We start from the raw sequence: 26,890 nt of genomic DNA on the forward strand, positions 1-26,890 counted from the left end.
GTTAATTGCTTAAGTTTTTCAAATAATAAATTAATAAGATGTTAAATACTTATTAAATCTTGTGATTTGTAATACAGCATATGTGTGCTAGAGTTTTATTTAGAAAAATTCATTGATAGGATACATTAATAAGTTTTTTTTTACATATTTCTATTGTTACATTTTATTTTAACGTCTATATAAAATTTCAAATAAATATTTGTAGATGAAATATTACTATATATATAAATATATATATTTATATATCTAAATATATAAATATTACACACACACACACACATATATATATATATACATACATACATACACACACATACACAACACATAAAAGTCCTACACTGTTTTACGATATTCGCAATAATTATCGAGATATTAATTGTAGAAAATTTATAAATAACCAAGCAGAATATGGTAAATGAGTTATAATAGCGACTTGAACTGAACAAAAAATCCTCTACAGTTTTCCAAATAATCACATAATTTTTAATTATTAATTAAAGACTATTATTGCACGATTTTGCATGATAATGTACTCATATTTTTTAATTAATAATTAAAAATCTATGTGATTATTTGCAAAATGGTAGAAGACCATTTTTGTTTAATTTGACCTAAAGTATAAGTACACGATGTCAGTCGTCGCTATTATAACTCATTTACCATATCCTTCATAAATTTTCTACAATTAATATCTCGATAATTATTGCGAATATCGCAAAACAGTATAGGACTTTTATGTTCACATCAACCCATTCTACATCCCCACAAAATGCCTGGAGGAGAGTGTGACACCCTGTATATAAATATTATATATATTCATATATCGTGTATTGATTAAATAACATTTGTATGAACTAAATCAGCTATAGCTTTCTGCCTAAGAGTATAGAGCTTTTTTACCCACTTCTCAAATCTTGCTTCTTGATCTATCATGATCTGGAAAAGAAGACAAGTATTACTACCAAATATATATCTAATGATGTGTAAAAATTATAAAGAAAAACTTACAGATGTGTGAAATATGCTTTCTGATCCACTAGAGACACTAGGTGCTGGTGGAATCTGTATAGTATCTGTACTGATATCTATAACAATATTTTTAAATTTGCTTTCCTTGGTAGAAGAGGTAAACTGTTTAGGAGTAAAACCTTCTGCATTAATTTCATCAAGTATACTTTCCTTAAAACGTGGCTCAATAGAAAAATCATCTGAAAATAATATATAAGTTTATTCATCAATATTTCCAATCATTTTTAAATTAAAATTATGATATTGACAAATGCAAAATATTTTTACCTTTTCCTACTATAACTTGGCTTTTTTCAATATTAATTTTTGCTTGATTTGATTGTGAACTACTTGAAGGACTTTGTGACTTTTCTCTTGAAGTAGATCTAGCTTTTCTCTTGGAACGATCTGAAGAGTGAGACCTGCCCGTGCTACTACGGTAATGTCTTTTATCTCGGTCTCTCGAGTGACTACTTCCGGATCCTCTATAGTTTTTTGAATTGCGATCTCTTCCTCTGCTTCTTGAATTTGAACGGTGTCTACGCTTTGTTTTTGAGTGTTTCGACAATCTCCTTCGATGAGGTGAGGAATCACTAGAATTCGAGCCACTAGATCTGAAAGAATTATAATAGCAGAATTTATTTTGTTTATCTTAGACAACTTTATTGAAAGAGATAATAAAACATGTCAAACATACGGAAGGTATAGAAAAATAGTGCAGCTTCTTATTTCAGCACTTTCCCACGCGTGTTAACGATGAAATAATAAAATTTTTCTTGTTTTACCTTGATCTCCGATTTCGTCTTCTTCGGTATCTACTACTGTAGTCTGAATCCGATTCACTGGAATATCTTGCCATATTTTTAAAATAATACTTTCGCCTTTAGAAAAAGGTTAGGAATTGTCAAATAAGGGTGCGTTCGGGCAGCTCGCTATTAGCGCTATTCAACGCTACCGTGGGTGCGTTCCGTTTCCACGCATGATGCGCATGAAACGCAGCGTTGACAGAGTGACAGAAATACGAAACTAATAGCGAATTCGGTAGCTTGCACTAGTGCGCACTGAGTGCGCATTAAGGCTTGTTTACAGTACATTCTTATATTTAAGATCGTGTCTTAAATACATATTTAAAAACATTTTAACTAATAAAATGATTCGTACGGATGTTATACATATCATATTATGGTTAAAAATATTTGAGAATTTATTTGAGAATTATTTAAGACAATCTTTAAATATAATAACATACTATGAACAAGCCTTAGTGCGCACTCAGTGCACACTAGTGCAAGCAACCGAATTCGCTATAAGATAAAATGAGAAGGAGAGCACTCGGATGAGTTCTCGAACCTAGGTTAGGTTAGTTCTCGAACGCATAGACTGCACTACCTCGGAGCTGATGCAGTTCATGCGTTCGAGAACTAACCTAGGTTCGAGAACCTCATCCGAGTGCTCTCCCTCTCATTTTATCTTACTTTCGTATTTCTGTCACTCTAACGCTGCGTTTCATGCGCATCATGCGTGGAAACGGAACGCACCTCGTATCATTCTATCCTTGTTGTATGTACATCTAAGGAGCGATAAAGATAGAAAAACGCGATAGCGTTGGTAGCATGCTCTTCGAACGCATCTAAATATCTTCTCTCTCTCTCTTTCTTTGGCTTCAGGCCTGTTCCTGTGTGTGTGGCCCTTTTACTATAAATGTCTTTAAAGGTTAATTTACACTGTGCGAGACACAAATTACTATTCGAGGTAACGAGTAGAGGTTTTCTACAGAAAATAAATTCTTTCGGATCTAGGTTTGTCTTGCACACTTTGGTGTGTATCGAGCGATAAAGAAGAAATGAATGATACAAAAATACACTAATCAGAACAGAGTATTTCCATCTAGTAAACAATCCAGCATGAAAACAAGAATCGTTTGCCATTGGCTTTAGTCATAGAGAAATATCTCGAGTATAATTACAATGTTTAATATGTAATTAGTACGTAATCTAATATATTCGGCTTAAAGTTAACAAATTATAAGAAGTTAGGAATATTGTTGATATATTCAACTAGTTTTATAGAAATAACCTATTAAGACAGTAATATCTTTATAATAACTTACGTAAAATATAAAAGCAAACAGATAAATAATTATTTCAAACTATAATATATTATGGACATTACGAAAAATACGAAGTCAGGAGATATGACAAAAGATACTAAAGAAGAGTTGTATCTTGACAAAACAAAGTCTGAAACTACACAACTTAGTCATCAAGAATTAATAAAACTGACTAAGGTAGCAATAGATAATATTATCGAAAGTGATCCACTTCTTTCCGGATTACCCTCAGATGTCACAATAGAAGAACTTAAATCACAGATTGCAGTTGCACAAGGACAAGCTATAACTTTATTTTTAAATCGTGGAGAATTACCAAAGCTTGCAGTAGTGGTAATATGCTTTTGTGATCTTTATGATAATTTATTAATTTATCCATTATATCTCAATGGGGTTTATGAAAATATATCCGTCGTCCTAATAATACAATCTTTATTTTTTTTTGGTTCTAGGTTCCACCACATGACACAACAGTTCTTGATTTAAAGAAGGCTATAAAACGACATATGAGTTTATCTTTAAGAAGAGAAAATGTCAAGAAGAAAATAAGTTGGAAACACATTTGGAAGAAATATCATCTCTGTTTCAAACATATTAAACTTACTAATAACAATGAAAATATCAAAACATGTGGTATCATAAATAAAGCTGAATTACATTTTATAAAGAAACGCAGAGAAAAGAATAAACTGATAAAAAGTTAGACATTTTTAAACAAACTCTATTTTATTTGCTAGTAATCAAGTAGTCACTTTACAGCTTTATATAATTAAAATTATATAGTATATAATAAATATGAGATTTGAACTACAAACTATATAGCTTTATTACTTTTACTAGAAGCAATTCTTTATTCTTCTACTATTTTCAAAGGTTCATGAATCTCACAAGATAAGCCAGGAATACAATCTTCTAACATCATACAGGTTAGTTCAAATGCAGCAGATTTTTTATGATTTGTAACAATCAAAGTCTTTAAATTTAACATTCTATATAGTGACTCCAATCCTCTTTCAGTGATCTTTTCACAACCTGAAATGTCCAGATGCACCAATTCTGGAAACTCTGCTGATATCTTGTCTAAACCCCAGTCATCAATGTTCTTGCAATTCTTGATACTAAGCCACTTGAGCTTTGTGAGACCACATAAGTTACTCAGACCCTCGTAATACAGATCAAATCCATTGACATCTACCATTTCGAGAATGTAGTATGGATCGAATTTGTTGGGTAAATTTGAAGTACCATCCTTATTTAATTCTACCCAAAAATCAGAATTTTTAAACTTCACCTTGCCTCCACGATATACGATGAAGTGAGCGGTGGCCAAATTGCTCCCTAATGTCTCGTGTCTCTCTGGTATAAATTCTTGATTCTTCTTCTTCGTTAGGGTTTTGTGATAATTGTACCAATGTTTTAAGTTACCGATTTTAAATTCATGTCCTGTTGGTGCTGCAGTCGGAAACCATAAAAATGTTTTGGGCTTCTCCGGATCATCATCGGGTAAACTCTTTTCCAGATCTTCTTCTTTATTTCGCCGTTCATATTGTTTAATTTCATGATCCATACCGTACGTGCGAGTTTGCACGAACAAGAGTGATTTATCTCGAAAACACACAAGCTCGCTTATCTTTTGAGTTAGTACGGATGGTATTCGTCTCGTCAACATCTTCTAAAAGTTTGAGTAAAACTCGGTTCCGCAGTTAGCTTTTTGGAGGTTATAGGTGCGCTGATAGGAACGTTTTGTACTCTAACCTAATATGACAACCTAATCCAAAGTCTGTTCGTTTTAATTGAGCAAGTTTAGCTTTAGTAAGGTTGCACTTTATTACCTTAAATAAGTACATAATAAAGCATTGAAATTCCGGTTGAAATATAAGATTGATTCATTAGGTACAGTTTGTGATTTGCAGTCTCAAACTTTTGAATGAATGTCACGAGTATATATTGCCAATCTTCTATAATTATGTATCTTCTGCTTACAAATATATATTCCTATTTTGTACATACAATTTGAAGATTTTTAAACAATCTTATACTGCTTTATACTGTCTTGGCTAGAAAATTATTGTTATACCTATATCAGCTTATTAAATAATTATAGGTTGCAGTAAACAAAACATTGCACTTTTCTTGAATAATAATGCAAGAACTATCTCTTCCTTAAAATGTGAATTGGTTAAAGTTATTTGTACATCATAACATCAGGGGATTGATACATGCACATATATGCATCGCATAATAAACGCTTTGCATGTTCTGGTAAGTGTCGGTCATCTGTCAACTTAGTCAGGTAATTTCCTCCTTCTTCACTTAACCAATAGGGAAAATCTGGGCATGGTACCATTTCTGGTATATTGTATCCATTTTGTTCTCCTAATAAAAATCAAAATTAATATCAATAATCACATACAACTTATTGATAATGAAATAACAATTTTCATTAATGTTATCATGTAAGAAATTACTTTTTATGGAAGATTAAATAAATATAAGTAAGATACCTTTCCTATCAGCCATAGAATCAAAGAAACACCATGGTGCTTCTGAACCAGGACCACATTTCACAAAAGAAACATAATGTGAGGTTTCAATGCAAACTACTGCGGAAAGTTCTAGATATAAGCGCGGTACATAACAATGTTCTTGCAAAATTGCAAACTCCATAGGCACAACTAGTTTCTTTGGCTCATGGTTCGTCCTTCGTTCATGACAATGTACCTAAGGAAAATACGATCATTTATCTTCTAGAATATTCTTAATTAGTACTTTCACAAGTTTTGTCTGACAAACCTTTTCGAGACATTTAAAGCAAAAAGCTATACTCTCGAGACCAACGCCGCATTGTCCGTAACATTCTTTGCACTCATATTCTGCTAATTTTCCGCAAACTGTGCACTGTCTAGGGGCTATAAACAATATGCAAATATTGCAAATAGTTATAGACAGAAGCGGTTAAAAAATAGGCAGTGATACAATGATACTCAACAGTCTTCGATAATATCCGTTACATCAAGCAGTAATGTAGGCTGTATTTTTTGATACATTTTAAATGATTTGCCAAAACGAGGCATCTGTATGATGAGACACGATGGAACTTCTTTCAATCTGATATTACTGGTTAGAAAACTCTGTTCCAATAATTGCTGCACAGTCGGTAGATTTAGATGATCGTCCTTCTCAACAAACAATTGATAGTGATATGCGTCCTGTCCGGAGCTCAATTTGAGAAATGGTTCGGCATTCAGAATCTGGGCAACCAACGACGTTAAAAATTCTTCTGGATCTATGATAGAAGTATTACAAATTTATTACGTATTAAACATAATAATTTACTCAGAATAAAATAAAGTATCCAAAAAATATAAAGGCGAAACCTTTTTCCTCACTAGTCAAGCCGGATACTGATGACAGCTTTTCAAGCAAAGTCCTGAGCTTCATTACACGGTCTGCTCTAACAAACATGTTCTTCCTGAGCGGATTCACGATTTCTTCTCGTAAAACTCTCTGCACTTCTTCATACTGTGGACAGTCTTTTTCATTCGGTGGTCTAAAAAATTGTTGATATAAATGTTTAAGAAACAAAGTATTACATTTAATGATAGCACCGCACACGTATAAATATAAGCTAAAACTCTGAATTGTTTTGAAATAATATATTGATTGTATTGGTGCAAAACAAATTACCGAAATAGGAGATTGTCGAATACACTAGTAAATGTAAACATGCTAAAGAGCGTAGCGTCCAAGTAACATGAATTATGATGGCCTTGGATACCACGATATTTGCCGCATATACTTTCCAAGTCTCCTTTGACGGAGATAGGTCTCACTATGCCTGCGATTACGGAACATTCCATGTTACCGAAATTGTCGTTGTTTGTAAGTGCGAGCCGCTCGTCAAGCTTTGTCTGCGAAAACATTTTTCTTATTTATTCACAAAGTCGCATAAATATTCAATAGCCAATGTTGCGTGATTCATTCCGCCCATACTCACATTCTCGTAGAGAGAACAGTGTTCAATGTCTGTAAATACAGCTCTATGAGGCCTGCAATGGAAATATCTAATGTCCTTGTAAGTTCCATCGGTACCTAAAGGATGTCCATCATCCTATGAATGACATATCGTTGAACTTTGTTTTCTGGCACTTTTGTAACAGTCCAGATTATCGTAAATTGCTTGTCATAGTTACCAATTCCACAGCTGCCATCAATTTGTCAGGACTAATACCAGATGGTGTACCAATCCATCGAATAACCCCGTAGTGAATATCAGAATCCAATAACACTTTCACATTAGAGCCTACCATTAAGTCTTCCTTATTTTCTATCTTGCTGAACTTCTTGATTTCATTTTTTTCCGACACATTGCCTACAACAAATAAGATTACGTTCGCCATAATCGTTTGTAGTATTTATCCATACATTTCTATACAGGGTAACTTTATTGGCAATTTTATTCGACCTTTCGTTAACATAAAAAGAATACAGAAAAGCAACTTATTTTTACTTGGAGATTTGTTATAAACTGATATTATGAGTATCAGTATCACTTTCCGAGAAAATCAGATTAAGTTATAAATTTATTTAAAGTTATTGTTGAGATCTCTTATATAGTTTTAAATAGTTTAAATAATTTATACTTATATTTATTAAAGCTTCTTTCTTCTGATTTTGAAATATAGAAATATTTGTAAGATTTGTGGTGTTTCTTAGACTCACTCTGTATAGAAATACAAAGATAGATAACGCAATATATACAAAGATAACATTTAAAGACTTATCTGATATTTGTACAAGTATAAACAAATGTTTGAGGTGCAGGTAGAGGCAAGATATCGAATGTATCTTACTGTAATCCAGCAAACTTAAGCGATCATGCATTTCCTCCACATCACTGTACACATTCGATTCTATATCACTACTCCATTTGTGCTCCAATACAAAAATAGGAATGTTCTGCAGTGCTGCTGCCATTATTTAAATAAAAGATACAATAACTTTCGCGACCGCTGTATAAATCTGCCGGCAGAGTTCTCTAGGACAGGCTAGGTTCGCGTCTATTCTCGGATACCTGCGCTATTTTTAACTCTCTCTGTCGCACGGAAGGAATTAACGTGCTTACAGCTAATTTCACTCTAGAGTTCTTAGGGAAAGGTATCGGGATAATAAATAAGTATTTATTGTATCTTTAGTCGATAGTGAAGTTACCGGATTTAAAGAGAGCGTGATCGAGATTCTTTGTGAAGTTATTGACGTCATTCTCGAGACTTGATTTTGCAATTTTTTGACGTTCCTTCAACATGTTGACAGATTCACGGTTGTTGTTTTTGTTGTCGTCAAACGTGGTAAATTGTTCTAGCAGAATAGCCGGTGTACTGTCAAGCACAGATTTCTTTTTATCATTACTATAGTCAGTTCCTGTGCTACCTTTCAAGAACAATGATGCTGGAATAAAAATAATATAAAATAAATTGGATTACCATAAAGACATTAAAGAAATGTTAAACTGTAACTGATCTGTGTACTTTTTTCAATATTGCTGGAGACTGTGTCAGTTTCTTTGTAGGGGCATATGTTGCTTACAGTAGCAAATATTGCATTCCAATGTGTGCAAGTAAAATATTCTTTGATCAGTGAAGATGTCTCGGATGTTTCTTGACTTTCCTGTAACATATTTATGTGATTATAGTTAATAATAGTGATTATTGCATCTTCTCTTATCCAAACAGTGTATCCATTTGCACTTGATTATTATGTTATAAATTACATATTGCAACATGTACTTTCAAAGGTACATGTTTTCTTCTTGTCAGTTTACTTTTCTAAAGTTTAATTTTTTAAGTTCAAGATTGTTCAGTGATCAATAGTTCTATAATTGGTAATTTATGATACAATTGCTATCTTTATTAACTTTCTTTTAGAAACATTACAGACAAGAAGAAATAATTGTCCATATTTTGAAATTTTTAATCAACAGTGTCACTAAAAGTAGTCAATCAGAAGGTTTACATGCCACTTTTAGAAACAAAAGTGTCTAGAATATTAATGACTTTTAAATATATATATCTCAATAACTTTTTCTATTTTTTAAATATATATATATATATATATATATATATATATATATATATCTAAGTATATACTCTATGTACTCTACTTTAACAAGTTCAAAATTGAAATTTTTGATAGACAGCAGCAAGTAAGATAGTCTCAATTCACCAGTAGTTCAAGACCAAAGTAATGTCCTAGTCCTAGTTCTGTCACAGGTCCAATATATTTCACAAACGCTAACTCCTTAGAATGTTTATTAGGATCGCAGCAGTACCAGACTTTGTCCTTTACAGATATATCCTTTATTTGCTCGCACAATGCTTTGTTGCTTGCCAATTGAACTCTCTCCTGCGGGGATTGTACTGCGAGCAAGTACTGCCGTATCTTGTGCGACACTGGTATCAGATCGTACTTGTGGCAGCGCCATTCTGTGCCGCACCAGGTTTTGGATCCCGCGGTGTCGATTACGCGTATTTTCAACGAGCTATCCTTCAAATCCTCGAGCGCTTCTACAAGCATTCCCAGACGTAACTCGTTAACGTTAACGTCGCATGCTCCAAGTATTCGTAACAGTACCGTGTCTCGTTTGGCGACATAATATTGCCGGCGTTCCTTGCCACCGTCAGAGCTGCGATCTACCATGGTCAAATACAAATAATCATTTGTACTGTATCGATTTCTCGTGATCAAAGAAATCGTTGATGTTTATTGACATACGGCCGAACGTCAACCTCAATGTTTGTTGTGGTCTAGTCACATAATTTTATTCGAATATTACGTATCCGCTTGACGATCATTTCATCTCTCTTCGAATTCTTGGGGGAGTTTTTGTAAAAACACGAGATTGTTTCTTTACTACATATTTCAATAAACAATTTACCAACGAATTTTATGATGTCATACTACTGTCATTCGACATATTGGCTGCGTTCCGAAATTCACTGCCAGTACTAAAATTCTATAGTAAATAAAGTACTATTCTATAGTAAATTCTATACTAAATTCTATAGTATATGTAACATGAACTATAGATTTTCAGTATTAGCAGTGAATTTTAGGGGAGCGGTGCACTTGGACACGGTGCATTTGGACACAGCCAATCACAGCCCCGTGTGATTAGAGACATTTGTAGGGTCCCTTGGAACAGCGACTTGTGATTGGACTGTGTCCAATTGCTCCGTGTCCAACTGATATACACCCGAATTTTAGAACGCAGCCATTGGCGTGCAGTTGGGATGAATCTTTTGGTCTGTTCCATGGACAACAAAATATATTTGTCTCATTTTAACTTATTGCTAGTTCAGCAGTGCAGCTAAAAAGAACAGACCGCATATTTCTATAGCCCTAGTTTACATCGATTGCTTTCCAACAAGAGACACAAGTCGACACAGGTTGCTTTCCAACAAGAGACACAAGTCAACACAAGTATCATCCTATCTTTGTTACTCACTAAATGTAGAACAAAGATAGAATGATTGTGTCGACTTGTGTCTCTTGTTGGAAAGCAACCACAAACATCATTCTATCTTTGTTCCATATTTAGTGAGTAATAAAGATAGGATGATACTTGTGTCGATTTGTGTCTCTTGTTGGAAAGCAACCATCGTGCACTTGATACGCGTACTAAATAGTAACTTTCTATTAGATAATCTTAATATCGACGATATATATAAACAACGGTATATTAAGCTGGTATAATACTTATCAACAAAACGTATTGTATTGATAGAATGCGTCGCTGTTGATATGCATTGTCGATATTAAGATTATCTAATAGAAAGTTACTATTTTGTACGCGTATCAAATGCATGATGTAAACCAGGCCATTTGCAGGATTCACATCGCGTCCGATGTCCGACTAAGACGTCCGATATCCAATAAAAGAATAGCTTTCCAATGAAGAATTGAATTCTATATTAGAAAGCTGTTCTTCTATTGGATATCGGACGACGTATGACGTCCGATATCCAATAAAAGAATAGCTTTCCAATGAAGAATTGAATTCTATATTAGAAAGCTGTTCTTCTATTGGATATCGGACGTCATACGTCGGACATCGGACACGGTGTGAATCCTGCAATTAGCCTGATTTACATCGTGCACTTGATATACATACTAAATAGTAACTTTCTATTAAATAATCTTAATATTGGCAATGCATATCAACAACAACGCATTTAATCGATACAATACGTCTTCTTGATGAGTATTATACCAACTTAATATACCGTTGTTTATATATATCGTCGATATTAAGATTATTTAATAGAAAGTTATTATTTAATACGCGTATCAAATGGAAGATTCACACCGCGTCCGATGTCCGACGTACGTCGTCCGATATCCAATAGGAAAACAGCTTTCCAATGGAGAATTGAATTCTCTATTAGAAAACTGTTTTCTTATTGGATATCGTTTGTCGTACGTCGGAAATCGGACGCAGTGTGAATCTTGCAAAAGGCGTTTTTTCGTTTCGTGACCACGGTAGCGTTTGGTTGATTAGTTTGGTCCATTTAACACTCGCAACGCTTGAGCAACAAAGATAGAATGACGCTCGCGGCGTTGCCAGTGTTAAGTGGACCAAACTAACCAACCCAACTCAACCGTGGTCACGAAACGAAAAAACACCTCAAGTGCACGATGTAAACCAGAGGTCTGTTCTTTTGCCTGCGCTGTTGCACTGGTGCAATAAGTTAGAGTGAGACAAACATATATTTGTCTCACTCTAACTTATTGCACCAGTGCAGCAGTGCAGAGTGAAAGAACAGACCACAGGCCTGGGAGAATGGAAGGTTCGTCTGCGCTGTCGTTGAGTTGTGCGCGTATTACTTGAAAATAAAAAATTCGTCTACCTTGCCGTTGAGTTGTATTACGACCTCATTTTAGCTGCGTTCCGCAAGGTGCACGTTTGTATGAGATTTATCTGTGATATTTCCCGCGCGATATATGAGATTCTCAGCGGCTCCTAGGAATCGTACAAATATGGGTGACACCGGTCACGTTGATGTGTTAAGCGGTGATTCCGCGCGTTTAACAACGGATTCTGGCTTTAGCGATCTTCTGAGATCGGCAGAGCAATTGTCCGCAGCGGTCGAAGGAAATGAGGAACTACCACAAGTCGAGAGAAATCTTCGGCAGGTACTGGAAGCTTCCAATGAATTATGGGCTCGTGTCACTCAAACCAGCACGCAGGACAACGAAGCACAGGCGTAAGTTTATTTCTAAAACTACTGTCGGAGGTACAATAATTCGATGCATGTCTATGTAGATTTCTCCTAATTTGTAATCAAACTAGTACAAATTTTTGAATCATGCGTGACATAACCTAACATATTTGTGAAATAACCGGTTGTGTTCATTGTATTAATATTCATGTATATTCATGTAATATTGTTACTGACAAAATGATATTTTCAGTCATCTCTTATTAGGATCTCGAGGGATAGATTTGCCCCAGATCTCACAGAAGTTAAATTCGCTCAGTGCAAGACGTACATTTGAGCCTTTAGATCCTATTGCGGATACTGACATTGTTAGCTTTCTCAGAAATGAAAAGGAAAATGCAATCCTTTTCATTATTGAACAGGTTCATAGAGATGTATGTATGATAATAATTGCTCAAATATCATATGTTTGTGTATGTATGTATTTACAAATAATTAACTTTTTTTGTAGACATTTGAGCTTACTAGAACTGAACAAATGGAGCATATGCTGGGTGAATGGAAGCAAATGCGTTATGAAATAATAAATGCCATGACTGCACCATCTGGTGAACTAGTGGATTTACGTGGAGCACCACAACGTACAAAACTAGCTGGTTCAATGGTCAGCGGTCTCTCCAACATAGAGGTGGCATATGTGAAAGAAATACAGAATTATAACGATCATGTACTTAGAGGTATAACACGACCCAGCTTATTCACTGCATTCTACAAAGCCTCAGAATCATTCAATGACAAGAAAATCACAGAGCTTTGGCAAATGGTGAAGTGTATGGTTGATATCCCACCAACACCCAGAGGGGATCAGATAAAATCTAGAAGCAGTCCAGTAATCGAACAAAAAATTGTTTCACAAGCTAGAAAGTATCTAGAAAATAGATATAGAGACTTTATGAATTCCATCATCAACGATAATCTGGCACAGGCAAAACGCGGCGGCCTTCCTGGCACTATACCTTTGATTAAGAGTTTTGTGGGTGTTAAAGTACAAAACTTGCCAGACTTGGAAGATGTTATGGTCGAGGATAAGCCGTTGTGGCCGTTGGTATATTACTGTATGCGATCTGGCGATTACAAAGCCGCGTTGCAGTGTCTCAACCAATGCGCTACAGAATTCCCGGAATTCAAAACTGCGCTTGAAGAAGCTTGTGACGATCCGCAGCATCATCCAAGCAATCGCGCCGAGTCCATCCTGAAGTTGCACTGCCGGAAACAAATGCGATCTGTCGGTGATCCATATAAGAGAGCAGCGTATTGCGCTTTAGTTCCTTGCGAACCTGACGATCTCCACTCCGAAGTTATATCTACGGCAGACGATTACTTATGGTTGAAACTGTGTCAAGTTAGAGAACAGTCGGACGTTGAGAATAAATTGACGCTGGATTATCTGCAAACTACGATCTCGGAGATATATGGTAACACAAATCTGAGCATTAATTAATATTAACAGCATAAAGGGAATCTTGAATAAAGCGTGTAATTACAATAGTTTGTTGGGGATAAGATATTGGAATTAATTAATATTGATAATTTGGAACAAAGAGTCAATCTCACGTGATAGGTTGATTTATCGCGTACATTGCAAATCCTGAAAAATGTTCGGCACGTGCATTAACATCGTCAGACATTATCCTCTTATAGTTTAATATTTATACTAATTACGATTGACTCTCATTTGTTGTCTTTCTCTCATTCGGTTGAATACTCAGGAACCATGTTGTAAAATTTTCCCCTAAAAATATGAAAAATGTGAAAAATATGAAAAATATGAAAAATGTTAGAAAAAAGAGAATAATTATTTTTTTTATATTTGATATCATATTTGATATTTGATTGCTTTATATTATTAATTAATGATAAGATTGATTCATTTAATTGATTTTTTATAAATTTTGATATAATTAAAGTGAGACAGATCCTATAGCTGAAATCTTTTTTATCTCAGTAATTAAAACTATTTTACTATCATAAGGCTATATATATTCTTCTTTTGCTACTGCCATTTTCCGAATCAGCTTCTATCATCACACAGGACCACCACTAGAACCATCATTTGTTCAAGTTTTTTATTTCTATAGATTACAATATTAAGTCGTTAGCTGGAGTCTAAATGAAATATATGCTTTAGAATCGATAGCTATTCCTGGCTAAATTGTATATTTAAATACAAGGAGTAAATTGTATATTTTAATCGATGTGTTTTACAGGAGAAACTTATTATCATGCACACGAACAGCCCTTTTTGTACTTCTCAATGTTGTTCTTAACTGGACAATTCGAAGCAGCCATAGAGTTCTTGGCCACGGGTGCTGGAGCGAGACATTTGCCGCACGCGGTGCATTTAGCGGCTGCTATGCACGAGCACAATTTATTGGCCGTCAGTCAGAGTGTTTTGGCGCCTCTGATAAGTGTGGATCCTGCTGACAAGCCACCGGCGAAAAGACTTAATTTCGCTAGACTGATATTGTTGTACGTTAAAAGATTTGAAGCATCAGATCCAAAGGAGAGCCTTCATTATCTATTTTTACTAAGGTACGATTCATATTCAGTGTTACTCGTCATTTGCGATTGGTTGTTAAATTATAAAATTGCTGTTATCGACGCTGTACTTTCAGATGTATGAAGGACTCGTATGAGCGTAATATGTTCGCGGCATTTGCTGCGGAAATGGTGGTAGATGCTACTCCCGCAAACCGCGTTTTGTTAGTCGGAAAGCTTGACAAAGATCGAAGACTACCAGGAATCTTGGATCAATTCCAAATCAACACGGACGACGTAATAAATATATGCGCCGACATGTTATATAGGAAAGGTCTGCTGGAAGACGCAGTGGCGATGTACGATTTAGCAGGAAATCAGGAGAAAGTCCTCAGTTTGATGTGCACGCTTCTCACACAAGTAGTCAGCCAAAAAGGAATACCTGGTTCTCTCAGAACACGTTTGCAAGTTACAGCCATGGACATTAGTACGAGGTACATACATATAATTTTATCTTTAACTTTTGAATCGATTTATTTTTATCAATTACTCTCCAGAAGTGTTAATTTAAACATAAATTCACATAATTTCTTGCATCTAGAATTAAATTTATATTATCTATAAATGTCACGAATCTTTTTTTTTGTAGATACAAAGATGCCGCAATTCAAGCACCTTCCGAAGTAGTATCTTCATTTTACACTTTGAGGGATCTTATGGTTTTCTTCGATCAATTCCATAATGAACAATATCAAAGTGCGCTTAGAGTAAGTAGCTTTTCGTACATGGCATTAGTTATTTTTAGGAGTATATGGAACTGAACAATCTTCGTGTTTAACTTGTATTAAGTTGAAGATTTTGACAAACTAATTTTATTGTGTTTTTCTTTAGACAATTGCAGATTCGAAAATGTTACCTCTCCAAGTAAAAGAAGTTGATGAAAGAGTGAATGCTTTACGACGAGTATCGCCCGAAGTAGCTGGCACATTGGCCGACGTTCTCCTAGCTACTATGACAATATTATATCGTCAGTATCAAAAATTGCGCTCGGTGGAACCAGGTGATGAGATTGCGCGAGAGCAACAGTTGCACGATCTTCGAGAGCAAGCCCGGGCATTAACGAGTTTCGCAGGGACTTTGCCATATCGTATGCCAAACGAGACGAACAGTAAACTTGTACAAATGGAGATTTTGATGCATTAAGAAGTCGACTGTTACTAAATATAAAATTAAACCTTTAGAATCTATTAAATCGAAATCGACAAGTTTGTTTCAACCTGTGTATGTAACATAGAGTTTGATGATCATTAACAAATATCACATTTGGCATCTGCCGATGTAAGATTAAAATTTTTAGTATTAATTTAACGTTAACATTCTTTCTCTCTTTAATTTTAAATATAACAAGATTGCTCATTTCCATCACCAAGTATATAATAATAAAAGTAGTATTGTTTTGAGATAACAGGTGATTTTTGTAGGTGTTCATTTCCTTCGTGTACTATATATAATGTTGCAAAAGAAAATGTATGACAGAAAAAGAGATCCAGTGTTGCATCTTAATTATTTTTGTATTTCTCTTTGTATATATATATATGCGTGTGATATAATAAATACGAATTTTTACAGATATACAGTCATTGATATGACAGTTATTAAATATAATGAATATACATTACTTCTGACATCACATTCTTTCTGATATGTTCTATTTTTATTCTAGAAGGTATCTCAGTGGTAGAATCATGTACATTATCTTAGTGAATTATTGCAATCTAAACTGTAAGATTTCAAAGGTGTAACTGATATTCCACAGCTCAAATCTTCAACTTTTCCTTCCTTTACCTGTAAGAATTATTTTTTGTTAGAGAGGCACAGAGAGCACATACATAAAAATTTTCAAATATCTTATACATACTGCTCTATAATCGAGAAACATTTCTTTAAAAGCCAAAAAGTCAGTTATTGTTGACAGTACTTCAAAAACTTCACCTTCTAGCTCTGCTTGCTTTTCACTGAATTTTATTGTATTAGATAACATGCAAAAATAAGGAATTCTTATTAAAGTTTATATATATTTTTAGCTTTATATTACTATATTATATAATTATATATTATTTAATTGATGACAAAAATAAGAAATACTTATTAAAGTTTATATATATTTTAGCCTTATATTACTATATTATATAATTATATAATATTATTACTTTAATTGATGTAACAAGATATCTATAGTAAATTGTGGCATGACTTTCTGAAGGTAATTGACAATATATGCCTCCACAGCTTTATTCTGAAATATATAAAATAACTTGTTACAGACAGTTGTAGTAATTTTCAAATATCAAATATTTTACGTAAAACTCACATATTCATGGAAAATATCAGTATAAATCAGTTTGTTTTCTTCCGATGGTTCAAAAATGTTCCAATATTTTTCTAAAAATGTTTTTTGTAGAGTTTGGAAATCTTTTTCTGAAAGATTTATTCATTAAAAATTAGTTAAAGGTCACACACACACACATGTTTATAAAATTTTTAAGATATATTAATCTTGTACCTAATAATAAATCCTCAATATGTCCAATCACTTCATCAAAAGAACAATCCTCCTTGCTCTTTAAAACTTGCTGTTCATCGTCTTTTTGATTAGATAAAACCCAGTTATCTGTATGGAAAGTTTAATTGAATTAATTTGTCAACAAGTAAATTATTATATTTGCGAACAATTTATATATATATATATATATATATATATATATATATATATACATATTAGTATTTTGTTATAATAAACATTAAATAGTTCGAATGTAAACAAATACAGTTTTTGTAAACTAACCCATGCTTCTTTTTCCACTTAATAATCCTTTCAGAAATGAAACACTAATCTTTTATTGTAAAGTAAAACTGTAACGAGTACAAATTGTCAGTGACAGCTTCCTATCAGGTTACTTATTAGGTTAATCGTTGCTGACATGACATTTGTTAATCGATAAACATAAGAAATTGGTCATGTTTAAAATTGGAAAGAAATACAATAAATGATATGAATGAAATATATATTTGTCCATTTTAACTATATTTATTTATTTATTTATTATAATGAAATATATTCAAATTTTAAAATTAATAAGGGAAAGATAATAAAGTGTGAAAAGTGCATGTAACGTGAACTTTTAGTACAACTACGACCGGAATTTCTGTGTCGAGTTATCGATATATATTTCGAGAATCTCAACCGATACGATCAGAGAGAAACCTGAAGGTGCAAACCATATATGTAATACTACTAAGTGGCGCGTAGAGGAATTTTGGTAGAGGTTCTCTACCAGACTCTTATTAGAGGGTCTCTACTAGCGCTTAGCTCTGGCCATTTAAATTAGGCTGGTGGCCGCTCTCATGCTTCACTCTGATACGATATATAAATCTAAAGTAAGATCCGTTTAGCGCTGCAAGTGCTTCTGAGTGACAAATAGACCAATCGCATTGCTTTATCGGACATTTCGAAGCATTTGCAAACGGACCCTGCCCCAAGTCAATTGCTCACAAAAATCTTCGTTGTAAATTTCGTGACGTAAAGTTTTCCATGACCGTAAGTTTTATGTTTATATTATGGCAAAATATCGCTGAAAATAATAATTTTGTGGAATAAGAATGTCGAATAGAACGTTTTTGGTTAGGGCAGATTGAGTTTTAAATTGCTGTACTTTACTGTTTTAACTGTCGTAGATGATTTTACAATGAATTATTATAATTGAGGAAGGCAAAGATAAGTTTTGTATACTTGCGTAGAGTAGAATACATATATTCATCTCGCGCATACATACACATATAGAACAAGATCTATTTAGAGTACTGAGTGAAGTGGGCGTACTTCTATACTTCGAGAAATTCAATCGTCACAATATTGATTCAATTTCGGCATGATTTCTCGTCCTATCTGCAAAATGGTTCTGATTTCTTGCAATTTTGACTTGCCTCGGGTGAGTTTCGGATGCAAATTTTTGTCGAAAGTGCCGAAAGAAAGTATTCCGCGCGTATAAAATGACAAAATATCTTTGGACAACTGCCGACTATGTCCATCTCGCGGAACAAGTCGTTGGAAGTGCCGACCAACGTATCGCCAATGGTCGTGCTTTAAGATCTGAAAATTTAAACATTATTTCGGATCTATCAGAGGAGAGTCCGATATATGACAAAGTGGACAAAAGTAAGAAAAAAGCTACAGCTTTTCGTCATTTCAGTATTTACAGCTTCTTTCTTATTAGAGCATTCTCTCTCGCTTTTTCCATTCGTTTCTTCTCTGTTGCATGTGGCGGACCGAGAGCCAATCAAAAGTTCGCTCCCAAATTCAAACAGTTTAGAAGCATTCTGGGTATACCAACTGAAGTTTCTTGCACGAATCGCAGTGACAATATGTCGGATCGGTCTCAGAGTGAATCGCGATGCAGCAGATCGTATTCGGTAAGTCGTTTTATATATCACGCTGTCTCGCCGAAAGTGACTTCGTGTGCAAGTTATTGTACCGGGAAGTAAGTTTCGGAAGTAAGTGTCGTGCAAGACATCATTGAGAAGCCATCCCGAAGGCAACCCAGTGAAAAAATGACTTATTGATGGTCGAAAAGACGTCAAATCGACGTCGAAATCGTCAAATAGATGTTGATTCGACGTCTTTTCGACGTCGGTCGATAAGTCATTTCTCATTGGGAAGACGTCTTGCGACATGGGCCGTTGAGAATATCGAGTGAAATTTCGGGCGTTCGTTCGTCATGATAGTTGGAGTTTAAATAGTTGTGTGTTGTGCGCGTTTTTGATACTCCGAAGAAGAATCTCGCGTGCGAACTATCGTGCCGTTCGTCGCAGTAAGATTTCGACAACCAGTTGCCGAAAATGGATAACACGAAACGACCTATCGGGAGTGCCGCATAAATCCTCGCACGTTCCATGCGTTGCATCGTCTTGTGACAGTGCCAGGTTTGAATATTCAGAAATCATTGCGTCGCCAACCTGCTGAAGGGGATTTCCCATAAATTCATCGGTAGTATTGAAGGTTAGTTTTTCATATGTTGAGATATATGCTGGAATACTGACATTATCGACGTGTAGTCTACAACTTAAGTCGGTACCTGTCGGTATCCAAGTCGTTTACCCTAGTCGGTAAACTTATACGTCGGTAATGCTAGTGTTTCTAAATTTTGGGACCGAGACTAAATATTAGAGGAACGATGGCAGATGGCACTAGTGCCATATTTCTCACAAAATAAGAGTCGTACAACATAGGCGTCGTACGAGGGATATAAGTTTAACTATTGAGACGTAAAAAATATAGATAATTTGAACAAAAACTAATTGGAACTAAATTTTCGACTTATCAAGCCGCAATTTCAAAATAAGAGTGTGATTTTGGGAATAGTGTTTATTTCTTCCCTATTCCTTTTTATTTATTTCAAATTTCAGAAGGAAATAGTCATTTGATACCCTTATAGAAATATCATACTAAGAATCATTGATAATTACTTATTATCCAGTATTTTTAATACTGAAAATAAGTAATTATCAATGATTCTTAGTATGATATTTCTATAAGGGTATCAGAGTATATTTCTTCTATCTGCCTGAAATAAAAATATGACATTTCTATTTTTTATATGTTGCAATCAATATCGATTCTTTTTTTTTTATTTAAGCTCGTCTTGTTAATAGTTAATAGTTTCATAAATGGCATATTTTTAAGTAATTTTAATAAATATAAATTTAATTGAAAAATTTATTTTTTTGTAAATTTGGATGATGTCACGTAGATACATGTTTTATTTTAAATATTTGCAATTCTGTCGTATTCAGTATAAATATCTGCAGTTGTGTCGTATTCAGTATAAAATTCTTGTTTAATAACAAATGAATTAAATAACAAAGTATCGGTATATCCTTTCTATTCAATAAAATGTACTTAAATAGAACAAAGGGAAAAAAGGAATAAGGGCAAGGAAGGAAAAGAAACTTTTAACGTAACAAAGATTTATTGTTTTAGCGGCATTACTTATATAAAGAAACATGTCATTTTAATTACTTCATTTAATGAATATTTTCCTAATTGCTTTATCATACACCCGCAGGCTTCTTTCATTAAATTATCGTAGCACAATGAACAAAAGCTATTGCAATAATACACAAAGAAGATTATGCTACCTGTGTTCACTGTCGTCCATAATGCGCGCAACAATTTCATACTCCATAAAGCAACTTCATAAATTGGGATCTTTATATTCGCGAGAAATCTTGTCGTACCGTGCACCAATATTTATGGAATTCATACGAGCTCGAATGAAACCGCTTATGTGCGTCACAGCATTTTCTGTCGCAAATAGAATTATGGAGTACGTCGAATTAAATTTCGACGTGAATGTTGCTGTTGATATATAACGGGCGAAACGATTTCCAATTTATTCCGATTTATTTGCTATATTTGGGAAGCAACGGCGTATAATATCGCTTCACCTTTTGGCGTTATCCAATGATTACTATAATCGATTGCAAAAAGTGATACGCGCGTCGTGAACACAATTTTTCTTTTCATGCGAAATCATTTATTAAATAACTGGATGGAAGTAACACAAAAGAATACGAACTAATTTTAGTCAGTGGGAATAATAAACACTTTTTTCGACTAAAATGATTAATTAAATACATGCTATAATAAATTCAATTAAATTACAATTTTAATCAAAATATTACTCATAATTATATTATTATCACGTATAATACGATATACGAAACGAAATAAAATTTCGTTGTGCGTAATCGGATATTCTTTGATATTGCATGTATTTAATGCGAGAAATTTATATTTAAAACATATCGTATAAGAGTTACATTTTCTGATAGAGTCGACTCTTATTCTGTTCTGGTTCATTTTAATATAATCTTAAAAATAATATCGAAAGATATTTGTGGGCGATAAGGACACTATAAGTTAATAGACATTTATTTAATTGGAGAGTTATTATATATAGAGCGGAATTTCAAGTTCCAGTCTAGTCGTTCGAAGAATTTCGTATGTTAACTATGAAACATGACTTCCGTTTGATTAATGCCCGGGCTTGTGTTAGAATACTAAAACAATAATTTTCCGTAGATAAGTGTGAAAGGATATTTAATAATGATATTTTATATCGACATTTGTGAGTGTTGTGATTATTAAAATATGTCGCTTGCCTTAGCGTAGAGACGCGGTTTGATACTTTCCAATCGGCCGCAGTATATAAGATTACATAAATTCACCGTCGCACGAGGTATTTTCCAATAATTAAATATTCCGGCGAATATCGTTAACGCGCATTACGAAATACCGCAACAATGGCGGTATCTTGCAACGTGTCAGCGATACTTGGTTGGTGCATTAGCTGACTAAAAATATGACTTTTGAAGTAACGACAGAGCATCTCTGGTCGATGCGATCACACGCGTGTCAATCATTTCTCGGAGCTGTGTAAAATTCACCGATACACACCGCATATTACAGTATATATATGCGACATTGTTCAATAATTCAGCTTATCGATAAATCTCATTAACCGGGTACGAAATGGCGCGGCGGTTGCGGTAGCTTGTACGAAGTATCAACGACACTTGTTGGTATCTTAATTAACTAAAAGCGCCGCTCTCTCGCGACGGCGACACGCACAGTCGTTCTATCTCTAATTCATCGCAATGTATAAAATCCATCAATATGCCGTTGACATTATTGCGCGAGCGATACTGTTCAATAATTCAAGATACCGACGAATCTCGTTAACACAGCACGGTACACCCGCGGCAATTGCGGCGGCGCAAGGCGCCGTCGTTAGCAACATGACACTTGTTGGTACCTTAATTAACTAAAAGCACCGCGAGAGATAACGACGGCGGGAAAAGTCGATCCCGGTTCTGTATCGACGGACTCCCCGCGAACTGTATAAAATCCATCAATCTCGCCGGTGACGTTATTGCGAGCGGCATTGTTCGATAATTCGGGGGGATAACGACCAGTCTCGTGGACAACGGAATACCGCAGCAGAAGTCGCGGATAGAGAGAAAGAGGAGCAAGGTGACCGTTCCGCGGCCGTTCCGCGGCTGTTCCGCGGCCGGCGTCGCGTGCGCGGACGCGGTAGCCGTGTTTCGCCGCTCCTAGGGTTGCTCCGTAGTGAGTGGTCGGCTCGGGCGCGCTCGGCCGCGCTCGGCAATCTCCGTCGATCTCTGCGGGGGCAGAGGCCTCCTTCTCTCTCGCGCAGTCTCTACAGTGTTCACACTCTCGCGTAGGCGAACGGCGGCGCACGCACCTGACGTCTCGTCGTCCTTTCGCGTCCTAAGAGAGAGAGATTTCGTCGTCGAGTATTACGCGTCGGAGTAGTAAGCAGGCTCGCGCGCGAGCCACGGATACAGGCTTTTTTCGCGGATTTATCTCTCGTGAGTTCTCTCTCGTAACGCGACAATCGTACGCGCCACCTGCTCTGGACCCGTGCCACCCTCACGCTGCCCACCCCCGAGAACATCGCTGTCGCCGCCGCCTCCCGTCGCCCTCGACGCTCTTCGCTCCTCGACGGATGTCCGAGGGTTCGGGCGACGGATACGCCGCGGTGAGAGGAGACACGTCCTCCGGGAGGCTGACGAGAGAAGCATCGATCGTGCTCGTCGACGTCGTCGCCGTTGATCGTTCACGCTGCCAGCTTCGAGAAGACAACGACTTCGAATTTTGGCGCGAGTGTACCGGCAAGCGTGACGTCGCGTGAACGCCGCTGTCGATCGCGCTCGATAGATCGAAGCGTCCACGTGACTATCTGAACGTCGTCGTTTCACCCGGCGCGAAATCCGATTTCGGATTCCACGTATTCGTCGCGAACGCTGCGTATCTCGCGCTTCGATCGTCACCGCGACGTGCGCCAGGGCGCTCGGAAGAACGCGATCGGGATTCCCGTATCGGAATACTGCTGCTGCTCGCCGCTTGTCTGTGATCGAGTTCTCCGCACGTGACGGATGACGAGTGTGAGAAGTCGTCGTTGACAACGACGACGACGACAACGACGACAACAACGACGACGACGACGACGACGTCGACGTCGACAGGAACTTCGCGGTAGGAGTCGCCGTGGAGTTTACAAGTGTGAGACGTGCCGCACCTCGCGGGTGACGAGGTCCGCGATCGGACCAAAGTTGAATCGCCAACGGTGTTCGCGAGCAACAATCCAAGTTCTGCCGGGTAAGAAGAACCGAAGTTGAAACGGGATCGACGTCGTCAAAGTCGTCTGCGAAGTTTCCTCCGATCGAAGGCAAAAAGCGGAGTTGAGGGACTCGCCGCGCTCCGAGAGTCGACGACGACGACTGCGATAAGTGAAACTCGACGTGAACTCGAGAGGCGAATGCGAGCGAGCGGTGTTTGTGCGCGACGGGTCGATTCGTGGTCAATCAGCCGACGCGATTAAGACGGAAACACATCCCCCGTCGTATGGGCGTCCTCGTTTACTTCCCCGACGGCAGAACGGAGTTTCGCGGGTGTTCGCGTTCGCGTGAGGACCGCGACAAGTCGACGATGAGGCTTTAACAGCCGGCAGCCTCGACGGGACTCGAAGTATGTTACTGTCGACTGTCACGAGACCGTCGATGACCGAAAGTCAGAAAGTGCTCCGAAAAGAGGAACTTCGTCCAGTCGAGACGGTCCGTTGATCGCTATCGCCGAACGCCGAGGTCGTGTTTGATTTTTTGCCGAAAACGCCTTGCGCTGCGTCGTGTGTTTATTGTTGTTATTGTTGTCGCGAGGCAAAGAAGGTGTAGTCGCAAACCTGCAGTCCAGTGCACCGCGTCCAGTGTGCTGTTGTCGTTACGTACGCTATGTGAAAAGTGACAGACGTCATTGTGAGATAAAGACTTCTCTCTCGTTTCCTCGTCGACAGTGCGGGAGCATCGCTTACGTTTTAATCCGTCTGAGATTCTGTCGCGTCGCGCGTGTGTGTTTTTGTGAGTCGAGGACCCCCAGTCGTCACCATGAGAGCCCACGGAGTGATACCGGCGCTTGGGATGAAGTTCTTCGTACTCGTAGCTGCCTGCCTCATGTCGGCCGTAAAAGGTGAGTATTAATTTTTATGACCGGTCTGAGGCGGTGTTCGCACCGTGTACCATAAAACGCGTTTGGCAGCCTTAGCGGGGAATTGGAGCAGCCGTCATTTCGACGAGTTTCATTGGCTTTGCGCGATGAAATTCCTCGATCGTACGTAACATAGAACCGGCAATTGTTACTCCTAAAATCTGCTCGTCTTGTAAAATTGCTGGCGAGACATTTCGCAATCCCTAACTTGTATGACTTCTTTTCGCGTGAGTAAAATTGATAACGTTGTGCAATTTTGTGTTGTAATATTTTTTATAAAGTTTCTTTAGAAACGCTGTTGTTATAATATCTTTTTTCGATTTGGTTCTACGTTGCGTAACTATATTTTTCTTTTTCTGCTTCCCCGTCTCATTTTCTCTTTGAAATGAAGCTTTTCTCAATATAAAATACGTTTGTGCTTGTGATCGTTATCTTTTTTATAATGTATCTGACGTGATTTGGTAATTCTTCAAGTGTTAAATGAGATTTTGTCTGAGTAAACCTTACTTGGAATTAACTAAAGAAATGATTGAAAATTTTATTCTTATTATCAGAACTTTTTTGTTACACAGTAGTGAAAGCTCTTTGTTTTTAATCGTTTGTAACACGCGAACTATTAATGCCTCCAAGTTTCACTCGAGGAATATCGACCCCAAATTAGTCGAGAAAATTTTATTGAAAGATTCAGGACATATATATACTGAACACCGGTCTAAATCCGCCAAGTCGATTGAAGTTTCCCTGCTACTAGAGGCAGGTGTACTACGATACTCCAGGTGTCCCAGGTTAACGATACAAAATTGTCTCAAGTATCCACAGGACGAGGGAAGTAGGGTTGACCTGGGACAACCCGTACATTATTCGCAAATAATTCCACGGAAAGATTCCACGGCATACTTTACTTTTCAAGGCTAAACCTTTAAGAAAACATTCATATTATCTTCCCTTTTCTTTACTCTCTGTCTTTCTTTCTTTCTCTCTCGTTCTCTCTCTCTTTCTCGATGCTTGAAAATTTGTGGTCGTTTCATCGGGCGATTAACAATTTTTTCATCAATTACGACAATTACTCTGACAACGCGCTAGATTCGGCGAGAGTAATAATCGTTATAAGATCAATCCTACACACAACTCTGAATATAAATTTGCAACGGTAAATCAAATAGATCATTAGACATATTCGATATCAAATTTCATTCGGTATCGCGATTACCGTGATTGCATCCGTATGCATGGCGTGATAATGAAATTACGTTATGGCATAATATTATTTCCTGAAATTGGGAATTTGGGATTATTCTTTTTTAGCTTTAGCATAGATTACCATTAATATATTCCTATATTGTTGTGCCGCGGCTTCATTTTCACGAGGCTGCCCGGCAAACTAACTGACAATACTATTTACGTGCTCCATCGATCGATCCATTTTGCGTCGCCGTTTGTGGGTCCTCTTATTTATTGGCAGTGCCTATATGTCGAGCAAAAAAAGGGACGTCGTTGGACAATAAGCCCCGCGACGGCGTGAATATGCAATATTGTTTGCATAATGCACTCGCATTAAAAATGCGATGACACTTCCATTCGGACGGCGGCGAAATATAGCAATATAATGATGAAGCGCGAAGATGCAGGATATTTCGTGAAATACGTTTTAATTTTAAAATATCGCGCGTGCTGCCCTGCCGTACGCTCGCGTATAATTCAACCTCACGTTACTCTCGCAAAAACGAGCAGCACGAAGATAAAAACAGCGCGCGCGAGATCGATATTGTGTAATATGTTTATCTATTAAACTACGCGGAATAAAGGTACGCTGCGCACAAAAAAAAGGAAAAAAGAAATAAAAGATTAACCTACGGAACATGACGGCATTACGCGTGATATCCTATTACTTTA

General features: G+C 36.6%; 7 protein-coding genes across 19 annotated transcripts in view; 3 read left to right on the top strand and 4 right to left on the bottom strand.

Moving 5' to 3' along the window:
- Positions 1-692: 692 nt before the first annotated feature.
- LOC116845446 (luc7-like protein 3) lies at positions 693-2,003 on the bottom strand. Its single transcript, XM_032818139.1, has 4 exons — positions 1,794-2,003; positions 1,297-1,622; positions 1,009-1,208; positions 693-936 (listed from the first exon to the last, which is right to left on the bottom strand). The coding sequence occupies exons 1-4, from the start codon at positions 1,865-1,867 to the stop codon at positions 835-837; spliced, it is 702 nt and encodes a 233-aa protein (XP_032674030.1). The 5' UTR covers positions 1,868-2,003; the 3' UTR covers positions 693-834.
- A 693-nt stretch (positions 2,004-2,696) lies between these two features.
- On the top strand, positions 2,697-3,833 carry LOC116845460 (U11/U12 small nuclear ribonucleoprotein 25 kDa protein). Its single transcript, XM_032818179.1, has 2 exons — positions 2,697-3,451; positions 3,571-3,833. Exons 1-2 carry the CDS (start codon positions 3,170-3,172, stop codon positions 3,820-3,822), a joined length of 534 nt encoding a protein of 177 aa, XP_032674070.1. The 5' UTR covers positions 2,697-3,169; the 3' UTR covers positions 3,823-3,833.
- Positions 3,819-4,939, bottom strand: LOC116845459 (distal membrane-arm assembly complex protein 2). The gene has a single exon (XM_032818178.1). The coding sequence runs from the start codon at positions 4,785-4,787 to the stop codon at positions 3,969-3,971; it is 819 nt and encodes a 272-aa protein (XP_032674069.1). The 5' UTR covers positions 4,788-4,939; the 3' UTR covers positions 3,819-3,968.
- A 120-nt stretch (positions 4,940-5,059) lies between these two features.
- LOC116845458 (ubiquitin carboxyl-terminal hydrolase CYLD) lies at positions 5,060-10,107 on the bottom strand. Of its 8 annotated transcripts, XM_032818176.1 has the most exons (14): positions 9,890-10,107; positions 9,749-9,807; positions 9,447-9,681; positions 8,647-8,785; positions 8,330-8,566; positions 7,903-8,088; positions 7,312-7,490; positions 7,116-7,229; positions 6,806-7,029; positions 6,496-6,668; positions 6,108-6,404; positions 5,912-6,027; positions 5,623-5,839; positions 5,304-5,494 (listed from the first exon to the last, which is right to left on the bottom strand). In XM_032818176.1, exons 3-14 carry the CDS (start codon positions 9,597-9,599, stop codon positions 5,304-5,306), a joined length of 2,226 nt encoding a protein of 741 aa, XP_032674067.1. In that variant the 5' UTR covers positions 9,600-9,681; positions 9,749-9,807; positions 9,890-10,107. The 8 variants fall into 8 exon arrangements, with proteins under 8 accessions (XP_032674060.1, XP_032674067.1, XP_032674064.1 ...); XM_032818173.1 differs by having other exon boundaries at positions 9,341-9,807; XM_032818174.1 differs by having other exon boundaries at positions 9,749-10,107.
- Positions 10,108-11,941: 1,834 nt separating this feature from the next.
- LOC116845463 (nuclear pore complex protein Nup93-like) lies at positions 11,942-16,506 on the top strand. Its single transcript, XM_032818182.1, has 7 exons — positions 11,942-12,381; positions 12,590-12,770; positions 12,848-13,811; positions 14,604-14,928; positions 15,012-15,368; positions 15,524-15,641; positions 15,766-16,506. Exons 1-7 carry the CDS (start codon positions 12,119-12,121, stop codon positions 16,075-16,077), a joined length of 2,520 nt encoding a protein of 839 aa, XP_032674073.1. The 5' UTR covers positions 11,942-12,118; the 3' UTR covers positions 16,078-16,506.
- LOC116845464 (ADP-ribosylation factor-like protein 2-binding protein) lies at positions 16,427-18,071 on the bottom strand. The gene is made up of 6 exons (XM_032818183.1): positions 17,720-18,071; positions 17,438-17,545; positions 17,246-17,352; positions 17,085-17,170; positions 16,793-16,913; positions 16,427-16,719 (listed from the first exon to the last, which is right to left on the bottom strand). The coding sequence occupies exons 1-6, from the start codon at positions 17,721-17,723 to the stop codon at positions 16,627-16,629; spliced, it is 519 nt and encodes a 172-aa protein (XP_032674074.1). The 5' UTR covers positions 17,724-18,071; the 3' UTR covers positions 16,427-16,626.
- Positions 18,072-23,125: 5,054 nt separating this feature from the next.
- The window catches only part of LOC116845494 (nephrin), a 338,079-nt gene continuing 334,314 nt past the window's right edge, over positions 23,126-26,890 (top strand). For 3 of the 6 annotated variants that reach the window (XM_032818244.1, XM_032818256.1, XM_032818254.1), the window contains exon 1: positions 23,127-24,979. In XM_032818244.1, coding sequence (XP_032674135.1) covers positions 24,898-24,979 — 82 coding nt within the window. In that variant the 5' untranslated portion in view covers positions 23,127-24,897. Of the gene's footprint in view, positions 24,980-26,890 lie in introns of all 6 variants that reach the window. The other 3 variants (XM_032818255.1, XM_032818253.1, XM_032818245.1) reach the window with 2 other exon arrangements.

Source organism: Odontomachus brunneus, unplaced genomic scaffold (genome assembly GCF_010583005.1).
Source record: "Odontomachus brunneus isolate Ranch 3 - 2012 unplaced genomic scaffold, Obru_v1 Obru_scaffold_052, whole genome shotgun sequence".
Taxonomy (NCBI): domain Eukaryota; kingdom Metazoa; phylum Arthropoda; class Insecta; order Hymenoptera; family Formicidae; genus Odontomachus; species Odontomachus brunneus.